Here is an 11,208-nt window from a genome sequence, read left to right on the forward strand (position 1 = left end):
ACATAAAACTCAAAAAATATATATTTACAAACCCTTTTGTCAAATTATTTCTGTCTCTTCCACTTCTTTCATACCCGTATGTATTTTAATATGCTTAAATTTTTGTAAAAAAAAACAAACACCCAAACTTTTAAGCTCTTAATTTTAGGATTTTTCTATTTAAATATATTTAATTTTTTAATTTTTCAATTTTTCTTTAAATGCTATTTTTAAAGGTTTTAAAATTTTGCCCTTTATTAAATATTTAGTTTTTATTTAACTCCTTCAAATTCAACTTGTCTAAAGTTCTTTGTATATTTTTAAATCTTCTATTCTCTAATATTCCTTTTAAGATTTTTTCAATTTAAAAATTTTAAGAAAATTTTCTATCTTTGTCCTGACTAATTCTGAACATTGCTTTTATACTTTTCTCTAAACTTAAATCTATACTTTTTGAAAATTTATTTCTTAATACATTTTCAAAGTCTAGCCTTTGATTTTCAACACACATATTTTATACTCCAATTTTACATGATTTATTTTAACATTTTATTTCTTTAAAAAATTAAGTTTTGTTCTTTTTTAACTTTTTAATTTTAAAGCTGATTCTTTCACTAACTTTTTGGGTAAATTTCCATTTTTAATCTTTTCCCTTATTTTATTCATTTTACCTGTTTTATACTAAGAACTTTGAAAATGTTTTTAAGCCTTATTTTAATAGTTTTGAAGTTTTAAATAAAAAAAACTTTAATTTTTAAAACATTTGAAAATATCCAACTTAAGAACTTCCAACATTTAAAAACATTTTTCTTTTAAAATTAAAAAAAAATGTTTTTTAAATGTTTTTCTTTTAAAGCTTTTTAGAATCTCTTTTAAAATATTATTCTCCCCCCCCCCCCAAACTATTTGGTCAGCCACAGCTGGAATACCAATTGTGAAGCTTTTTGCTGAAGAATACTCCCTGATTTCCCACAGTATATTTTACAGAAACAAATGACATATAGTAGTTCTAGAACATTTCTATTCCCACTCTGTATACCTAAAACATTCTTTTCATTTAACTATGCTTTATGTGACCATTTTCAACCACTCCTTCCTCCTCCCATTTAAGGCTGGTCACTAGTTAGTATTCATTTTTCCCACTGGCCGTGGGAATACGTTCTTTACATCAAGGTGCTAATTGTCATATAGGTGCTGTTGTCATTGTCCATTCCAGGAGGTTTTTGTGATATTTCAAGAGGTGCTCATTGTTGTATAGCTATTGTCATAGTCCAGTCCAGGTAGGATCCTTGCCTATTTATTTCTTTTACTTTGTTCTGGTAAGTGGCCTGATAAGACTAGTCTTTCTCTAGACCCTGTTTGTGATAGAACAGTAAATACCCTTCACTGTAGAGTAAGTCCTCAATGGTAGCCTTGGTGATGACGGCATCATCACAGCTGAACCACTGGTCCTTCTGTTGCCGGATGAAGCTGGTGTAGTGTCCACTTTCCAAAGTTCCATGGTGATTAATCACTGCAAACAAGGAATACTTATTCTCGTTGGGCGCGCAATCTGTTGGTGGCTGGCCATCTTTCATCCTGCTCTCTTTCGTGGAGGCCAAAAATGGAGTCATGTCCAGCTCCAAGGGAAAGGAGATAAAAGTATTAATCTTTCGTCTCTGTTTGCCTAGATGTTCAAACCGCTTTAGATGAAAACAGGCCACAATGGGTAATTTCTTCATTGTGAGCTGTTTGGTAGATTCCTGGTAGCTTTGGCAACTGCTACATTTGATTTTGGCACCGCTTCCTAAGTGCTCTGGCCTTGTAAACCACTGTAGGCAGTCTGTGAGTGAGGGGATGCCTGGTATGTGGTCATTCCTACTCACTGCGCCGTCAGCCCTGTCTGGACTCTGGGAATTGAATGTGGCACAAGAGCTAGGCAAGTCCAAACTGATGTCCCAGCATGGGTCTATTGTGGTAGAGACGCTATGGCAAGTTTGACAGGTGACATCTGACTGCAAGCCACCTGTAAAAATTTGGTCTATAATGCAGTTACAGCAGTTGAAGTTATTGGCCTCCTGCCCAACACTATCATCTTTGCTGTGTCTGTGCAGCACATCTAAGATCGCGATAAGGAACTCATGGGCATCCTGCTGCCTGTACCCTGCTAAGTGTTCTGCATGGATCCATATCAGGTGCAGTAACTTATAGGGAATGTGAGGAGTCCGGCTCCCAGAGTACATTGCGTGAAAAAGCGAAGACATTTCACAAACAAGACATAAGCTGGGGCTCGTCATAATACATTTGTGCTTGTCAGAGAGAAAGAAATCTTTCAGTAGAGGAATATGGGTAAGTGCCTGGACAATGCAATTCATAAAACAGGTGTTCCCAAGATTGATTAGCCCTCTCAGGCCTACAGTATAGACGGACTTTTTTCTCCTCTTTTTCTTGGGTTTCACCAATTTGGGCTCCTGTTCCTTTGACTCACAGCTGGATCGCTTCTCTTCAACACCTGATTCCAGACCCTGTTGCTGAGAAACATCTGTTGAGGTGGAAGTCAGTAACTTCACAAGTTTCTCTTTGGTCTCTTTGGCAATCTGCTCTATGTCTTTGTCATATACATAATCCTTACACCTAAAGCAGTATATAACCCCATGATAGAGGTCTACAGCTAAGTTGTGCTCTTTTGTTTCTGCATGTTTATGAATGTGTTTTTCAGTAAAGCACCCAAAAAAGACACAGGAGAGACAAGAGTGGAGTCTGTTCATATGGGTGCTACATACATGACAGATGCACGACTTGGCCTTACGCTTCCTGGTCTCCGGGGTCCCACTCCACACGAAACGCTGGTAGATCAACCGGAGGTTCTTCTGCCAGTTCTTTGCTACTTTAAAGCTCTCCACGTGAGAGCAGCCTGTGGGACCCTGATCAAACTCCACCTCCAGCAGCCAGTCCCCAAAGCCACTTCGATCCCCAGAGCTGCCTAAGTCACCAGGACCGCTTTGCCGCAGCTGGGGCCTGGATGCCGCTGGGCGGCATCTGCGGCGAGGTCTGCGCCAGGGCCGGGGTCGGGGAGGCAGCGGGGTAGGATGGACCGGGGGCGGGGGTGGGATCGAGAGCGCGGGCGGGCCACGGGCGCGCGCCCAGGGCTGGGGCCGAGGGCGGGGCTTGCGGCGCGGGCCAAGGGGCGAGGAGCTGCTGAGCCAGCGCGGGGGGGCGGAAGGGAGCACCTTCTCCTCGCCGCGGCTGCTGCTCCTCCAAGGCAAGTTCTCAGGCGCGGGTTTGCGCTCTGGTAATGGCTGCAGCTTCACCTCCGCAGCTTCCTGGCCTGCGCACGCCTTCATCGCCCTCGCTGCCGCCGCCTCCTCCTCCATCTCCCCTGCCTTCACGGCCGCCTCCACGGGGGAGGCTCCTCCCCTACCTCCCGAGCTCCAGCGGACCAAAGAGGCGGGGGGCAAGGAAGCTTCTCGAACTTGGGCCATCAGCTCCGCGCCGGGCTGGGGAGAGAGGCGTCCGGAATCGGGCTGGGGCTGTAGAAGGGAAGAGACGATCGCTGTGAACGATCGGGCCAGCTCCGGGCCGCGGCGGGCCACGGGTGCCCCCGGAACCCTCCCGCCGGCCCCGAGCGGAGCCGCGGCCGCTGCAGACTCCACCCCTTCTATTCAGAGGTTCCCAAGCTAGTGTGCAGAGCCACCGAGGCGGTTACCTGCTTCAAAGGCGATCGGACGGTGCCCGGGCTGAGGAGGGATGGTTGGGGTAGGGGTAGGGGTGGGGGGTAGGCAGAAGGAGGGTGGGAGAGGTGGGGCGTGGGTACAGCCTGAGCTTTAGGGTGGAAAGAGATGGAATCTTTAAAAAAAGGCGCCACCCTCTGCCTGCCTGGACTGCGCCTGGAGCAGCCTCACTTGGGTACAGCTTCCTCTGGCGTTCATTCCTTAGATCCTAAAACACACTTGTGTCTACATTTTACCTTGAAAATGGCTGAAAGGGGGCCACCTATGGAAAATGGGCTCGGGAAGAAAATGGCCCCCTGCTCCCACCTTACCTATGCTCCCGGGGCTGTCTGGGTTCCACCTTCTCCCCCACCTCCAGGCGCCGTCTTAGGGTCAGCCACGCTCTTGCGCCCTCTCCACGCTCCTTCGCGCTCGCGTTCCCTCTCACACCTCGCTTCTGGCTTCAGCACCCTCATTCCCTGGGACTCCTCCGAGAATCTGGAATCCTTCTCACGCCCTCCACGCGTTCGTGGCCACCCCCATCCTCACTACTCAGCCCGCAAAAGTCCCTGCCCCTTCCCGCCCCCGCCCCGCAGCGCCCCCAGCCCCGCTGTTTGTTTAAAGGTCTGGGTTACCTTGGGCCCCAGGCGCGTGATTCAGAACGTCAGCAGCTGCTGCTGTCCAGGCGCTCCTCAGCCAGCCTCCTCTCCTGACCTCTCCTCAGGGCTGGTCACAAGGGGGCCGCCCCCTGGCCCCTCCCCTCTCGTCGGGCGGCCCCCAGCCCCCGATTCTGCCCTCCTGCAGTGATGAATGGCAACGCTGTCCCGCGCAGACAAACCTCTTCCTGAAACAGATTCTACTGGGAGTAACCGCAGTGACGGATTCTAGAGAAAGCTTCTGAAATGGAGGTTCTAGCCTCACCTGGCTCCAGACCCACGCGCTCCAAACGAAAAATTCGTTGGGGAAGGGGGTTTCAGGGATGGCAGCTCAGGGGTGGCAGCTCCCTGGCAGGAATCCCTCAGGGACCCATCAGAGTGTGATATCTGGGAGTTAAGTGGAGAGAAGAATGTTATTCCGGAGTGTGGGGAGAGGGAGAGTAAGAAGGGCTCTAAGAGAGCCCCCAGGCACTTGCTAGCTGTGTGAGCTCAGATAAAGCTCCTAACTTCTCTGAGCCTTAGTTGCATCATTTGTTACACAAAAATGACAATCATCCTAACCGGTTATGAACACTAAATCAGTATATACAAGCTAAAGGAGCTTTGTGGCCAGCTTTATCTTTTATACCTCTCTCAATCCCCAGCTTAAAATCAGCCTATAGCATAATAGGTAATACTTAGAAGTGTAAGAAAAGAGAACAGCTCTCTTTTGAAGCTCTCTCAAAGTTATTGCTCAGTTCACTGGATTATCCCTCCCAAGCAGTTCATGTGGATGAGCGTGCAGTCAACATATGTACAAGGATCTCCACGGTACTACCGAGCTAGGTTGTGCTGTGAGAAATGCAGAGTAAAGCAATGTGTATCCTCCAGGAGTTTGTAGCCCAAGAGATTTTTCATTTCCTTTAACAGATCCAGTATCCAGGGGCACAACCTGCATGAAACTGCTACTTCCAGAACTTGTTGCCTTCCATGTCCAATCCCAAGAATATTCATGCTTATCAGTGAGGATATTTAATATTACATTGAATCTCCCCAGGATACTCATGCACCATTTTTCTAAACCTCACAATTCGGTTTCAGTTTTCTCAGGCTTGAGAGTGGCGTCTTGTAGGTGCCTTCCTAAAATGGATGTCAGTGATTTTAGGAGCTCAAAGAGAGTCAATAATCTATATGAATTTTCAGACTCGGCACAGATCAACATGATCTTGGAGAGAAGAACCACCAAAACTGCGCTATAGCCCAGAATGACTATAGGTTGAGAGGTTTGAATAACAGTCTCCTTCAGAGAAATGTATTTTCAGGAACATGTACCTGGGATACAAGAGAGCAATTCGCTTATACTTTTGTATTCATTAGTAGCTGTGTTTATAACTTTAAGCAAGCTCTGAACATCGTCTCTAGAACTCACGTTCCTCCAGTCAGAAAAGAGCTGGTTTGACCTGTTAGCAGTTCTTACCATAAACTCATGGCAACTTAAAAGGAGTCCCAATGAGGTTTCCAGTTCACAGCTACTTGGCCACCAAGTGAGCTAAGGGGCCACACAGCCGACTGGAAAGGCCACTGTCACTCTCATGGTTCTAACTGCCACAACCGCCATCAGAGAAGGGGGGCTTACTGTTTTCAGGCTAGAATTTTTAGCTTCTCCAGATGCAGGTAAGCTCTCCGTACAAGAGCCTCAAAAGATGGGATGATGTAATCCAACTGCAGTGCCTTTTGGGACATTAGTTTTTCTTCCTCTGGAGTTTTCAAAGGACTTTTGGTAACATAATAATAATCAGCTAGGGCTCGGCTTCACTTTTTGCTCTTCATGAGTCTAGTGCCTCAACCATAGAAACCTCCATAGTGTTCCTGTCTGTAAGATAACAAATGTGAAAACACCCAGCATGTCAGCCCAATCCCTTCCCTTCCCCATGGATTCCCATTTAAAAACATTCTTGCTCTCACTGGTTTGGCTCAGTGGATAGAGCGTCAGCCTGGGGACTGAAGGGTACTGGGTTCAATTCTAGGCAAGGGCATGTACCTTGGTTATGGGCACATCCCCAGTAGGGGGCGTGCAGAAGACAGCTGGTGGATATTTCTCATCTATGCTTCTCTCTATCCCTCTCCCTTCCTCTCTGTAAAAATTAATAAAATGTGTTTTAAAAACAGTCATTCTCAAACTTTTGGCACCTTGGGTCCCTTGTGTCTCCCTTAAGGTAATAATATTATTTTTAATAAATGCATAAAATTAAATGCACAAGATTATAACATTTGTTATACTGCAATAAGGCTTAATTTTTTGAAATATTGAATACATAGCATATGTACTTATATATTAACACATTAAATAACAGTATCTAGTGATTGACATAATAACCACCACAGTTTCAAAGTAGTGAGCATAAACAGTACTTTGAGAAATGCAGACCAATGTAATGTGAAGTGAAAATCTTTATTGGTGACATTGCCAATGCAATGTAATACTAATCTGAACCAATATAATACTAATATTACTGTGATCTCTTGCCTAGCTTCATAATTGGACATGCACAATTTAGGAAATAAGTAACTGAAAATAAAGACAGGTCTATTTTCCAACCATTTGCATAGACCACTTTGAATTCCATTTTCTACTGCTCTTGCCTCCTAATGCCCTTAGTGGTCAAATGTGTTACAATCTGTTAAGTGCATATTATGTGCTCTTCTTGTTCCGCCCATTCAAATGTATTCTATCACTGGGGGTGCCAAGGTAGGTATTGTTACTCATACCTTCCAGATGGAACAACAGAGGGATCATTTCATACTGACCTAAGAACTCACAGATGAGAATGGGGGGTGCTGGCCCTGGAGCCCCCAGAACGTTTGATATGTTCTGTCTCCTTATAATTTCTTTGCTTTAGCTCTTTGTAGGGAAGGGTGTCATGGGGCATGTGCTCAGTTCACTACATTTCCACAGATAAATTCCTGAGTATTCGTGTGAGGGAGTCAGGAAACCTTAATCAGGGAAGGAGCCAACAGACTGCAGGTCTCGGTAGGGGAGGAGTGAGGATGTCAGCGCCATCACCGGAGGGTCCCCTCAGGTCTGACTATGCAGGGACAATGAGGGAGGGGAGGAGTGAGGATGTGAGGGCCATCACTGGAGTCCCCTCAGGTCTGACTATGCAGGGACAATGAGGGAGGGGAGGAGTGAGGATGTGAGGGCCATCACTGGAGGCCCCTCAGGTCTGACTATGCAGGGACAATGAAGTTGGAGAGGAGTGAGGGTGATCACTGGAGTCCCCTCAGGTCTGACTATGCAGGGACAATGAGGGAGGGGAGGAGTGAGGATGTGAGGGCCATCACTGGAATCCCCTCAGGTCTGACTATGCAGGGACAATGAGGTAGGGGAGGAGTGGGGGCCATCACCGGAGGGTCCCCTCAGGTCTGACTATGCAGGGACAATGAGGGAGGGGAGGAGTGAGGGTGTGAGGGCCATCACTGGAGGCCCCTCAGGTCTGACTATGCAGGGACAATGAGGTAGGGGAGGAGTAAGGGCCATCACTGGAGGGTCCCCTCAGGTCTGACTATGCAGGGACAATGAGGTAGGGGAGGAGTGAGGGTGATCACTGGAGTCCCCTCAGGTCTGACTATGCAGGGACAATGAGGGAGGGGAGGAGTGAGGGTGATCACTGGAGTCCCCTCAGGTCTGACTATGCAGGGACAATGAGGGAGGGGAGGAGTGAGGGTGTGAGGGTGATCACTGGAGTCCCCTCAGGTCTGACTATGCAGGGACAATGAAAGGCAGGTTTCCCTGGGGACACAACAGGGGGCAAGAGTGTGGAGGTGAGATGCAGACAGCACACACCGGTAACAAATTTTGTTATTAAATACTGGAATATTTACAAGTCAGCAAGGGTTACTCCAGTACCTGTGGGTCCTGGCACAGTCATGATATAAACTGTCACATGAACCATGACATGTCACACTGGGCCCCGCTGAATGGACATCCTGTTCCTGTGACGTCTGAGAAACAGCCACCCTGCTCATAGACTGCCGGTTTGACCTGTCTCATGGTAGCAGCCCAGTTTATTTTCCAATCTTTTAAAAAATATATATTTTTACTGATTTTAGAGAGGAAGGGAGAGGGAGAGAAAGAGAGAAACATCAATGCTGAGAGAGAATCATTAATAGGCTGCCTCCTGCATGCCCCCTACTGGGGATCGAGCCTGCAACCTGGGCATGTGCCCTTGACTGGATTCGAACCCGGGACCCTTCAGACTGCAGGCAGACACTCTCTCCACTGAGTCAAACCAGCTAGGGCCACCCAATTATTTAATTTTAGAAAGCAGTGGATTAGTTTATGGGCCAGGTTTCAAAACTGAGATTTTAAGTAGATCAAATGCACAGGCAGGAAATTCAAAATGGACACACAATTGTGTATAGTGAAGTGTTTTCCTCCCTCCCCTGACGCATTCTCCAACTTCTCCCTGCTGGAGACAGCCACTGTTATTAAGCCCCATGCTATCCTCACAGAGTTGTTCTACAGAAAAACAAATCTAAATGGATGTTGTGGAGTTCACTTTTATCACAAATGGCAACAATAAGAAACATTGTGCTTGGAAGTGCTTTTCAGACAAACAACATGTCCCAGAAAGCTCCCACAGCAGAACACAACTCTGATATGATTTCCAAACCCTTTTGCAGCTGTGCAACACAAAATTGCAGTTGGGTAGGATGTATAGTCTGTACATCTAATGCACCTGGTAATCATACTCAGTAACTCTGTGTGAAACACTTGGAAATTTTCTGAGAGAGTAGATTTCAGGTGCTCTTCTCTCTCTCTCTCTCTCTCTCTCTCTCTCTCTCTCTCTCTCTCACACACACACACACACACACACACACACACACACACACACTGTAACTGAGGAGACATGTTCATTAGTTTGAATGCAGTACTCATTTAAATATGTATATGCAAATCAAGCCATCATGTTCTACACCTTAAATAGATACCATATTAATTTAAGAAATCATTCTTTTAAAAAGTGCAATGGGGGTAATTGTAGTTTTTTATACAAAACGCAGAGTTGCTTTATATTGGAATGGATGCATAAGATTTCTAACTTGATCATTTTAACCAGTTCCATTGCAAAGGTAGAACATTGGGTTGTTTTCTACTTTTTGTCATTGCAACCAAAGCTGCAAAGAATACTCGTGTACAACGTCACGTCACACATCTGCCTCTCCATCAGTGGATCAAGTACCTGGAAATGTATGCCAAAGCTGTTCCCTGCAGGTGGAATGAGTGCCAGGCTGGGGATTCACACTCAGGATGACAGACCCTTAGGTTGCACACTCAGCTCACATCACCCGAAGTGAGGCAGCAGTGCCTGATCCCTCACTGTGAGCCCGAATCATGCCTGTCCACGTCACTAGTCAGGGGACCAAACAACCCAGCCACTAGGGAAGGCTGTGATCCATGGGGATCCTTTCGACACAGCAAGCAGGTGCCTCTCAGCCTCTGTCTGGGAGCGGCCATAGATTTCTGTGTCCCCTCCCCAACCTCTGCCTCCATGTGTGACACCGGGCTCTCCGTGTCCCTGGAAGAGATTCCCCAGGGCAGAGGGCCTTTGGTGCTAACATCGGGAGAGCCCTGAGCCAATCCGTTGGCCGGTCATCCTTGAACTGTTTCAACCAAAATTCTTTGTCCCTTTAAACTGGAGATGTGAAGTTTGGAAGGCACACCACCTGACATGGCTCACCGACATTGCTGTCTTTGCCTGAGGAATGGGGCTAATGGGGAAATACTCCGATGAGTATGTACTGGATTTGCAAAGATGTGACCAGTGTAATGGGAGGGAGGAAGTCAGCCCACCTGCCAGGGAATTGCTCAAATGCTTTGGTTTGGCAACAAGTCTTCATGTTCCATTATCTCTGGTTGGCACACAAACAGCAGCCAAGTAAATATTGCAAAGTCTTTTCCCAGTCAACTTTATGTTTACCACCTTGCTTTGAATAACCGGAAGACAGACAACATTCTACAAAACTAGACACGGAAATCATGAAAATAGGAGGACTTTTTGGCCCTCAGCAGCCTCCCTCTAGGGACAGAGCTGCAAAAGGCTTTAGAAATCATATCCAGCCATGTCTGTACACTTTAGTACACATCGGCTGTGATGCTATAGTTTATGCAGGAGACAAACAGGAATGTATCTGAATTGTTCACTTTCATGCTGATGGATGTGTTGATGTCAAAGACCCTGCCATTTGCCAAGTATTCGAATATGATCTTCGCATGCGTATGGCCTCCTGTTGCTTCCATTTTCTACTGTTCTTTTTCTACTGTCTTTTTCCCGTGCTGGGCCTCCTTTAGAGGTGGCAGCGGTTCCAGAAGCCTGCATACATTCTCTTCAGCTCTCAGTGGGTTCGTCCACTGCTCATTAGCGTTTTTCCTGTTGCAGCTCAGTCTTTAACCATTTTGAGGACCCAGGAGCAGGGGTTTCCCCGAAAGTATGAGCTGGATGGTAAAAGGAGCAAGAGGCTCTGGTGTTAGGGGGAACCCTAGATCATCTTCTTTACCCCTCCCCCTGCCAGCCCCACCCCACAGCTTGCAGTGATTGAGACTTGAGGCTCCATCCCTGTGCCCACAGAGTCCCTCAGACCTAGAGAGATCACATGCTCTGCACTTCCAGGGACAGGTCTGATTACATCTCATGTTGTCATTTTGAAACCTGCAATCTGTTTAATGTACGAGCAAATGTGATTCCCCATTTCATATCTTTGTGAGGACTCATATGCCTACATTCGCAAATGAAGAGAAAGTAGAAAGGCAGGGCACCGTATCCTATTTATTGTATGATCTTAGCCATCTAAACCAAGCATATTCACAGGACATATGAGGGAAACAAGTGTATTGCAATACACAC

At 46.5% G+C, this 11,208-nt stretch overlaps 1 protein-coding gene across 1 annotated transcript; it reads right to left on the reverse strand.

Moving 5' to 3' along the window:
* Positions 1 to 1,316: 1,316 nt before the first annotated feature.
* Positions 1,317 to 3,545, reverse strand: USP51 (ubiquitin specific peptidase 51). The gene has a single exon (XM_028134996.2). The coding sequence runs from the start codon at positions 3,438 to 3,440 to the stop codon at positions 1,317 to 1,319; it is 2,124 nt and encodes a 707-aa protein (XP_027990797.2). The 5' UTR covers positions 3,441 to 3,545.
* Positions 3,546 to 11,208: the final 7,663 nt, after the last annotated feature.

The sequence above is a fragment of the Eptesicus fuscus genome, chromosome 1 (assembly GCF_027574615.1).
Source record: "Eptesicus fuscus isolate TK198812 chromosome 1, DD_ASM_mEF_20220401, whole genome shotgun sequence".
NCBI classification, from domain to species: domain Eukaryota; kingdom Metazoa; phylum Chordata; class Mammalia; order Chiroptera; family Vespertilionidae; genus Eptesicus; species Eptesicus fuscus.

Excerpts from the sequence above, each read along its gene's own strand:
- USP51 (XM_028134996.2), bottom strand. The coding sequence starts at position 3,440 with ATGGCCCAAGTTCGAGAAGCTTCCTTGCCCCCCGCCTCTTTGGTCCGC.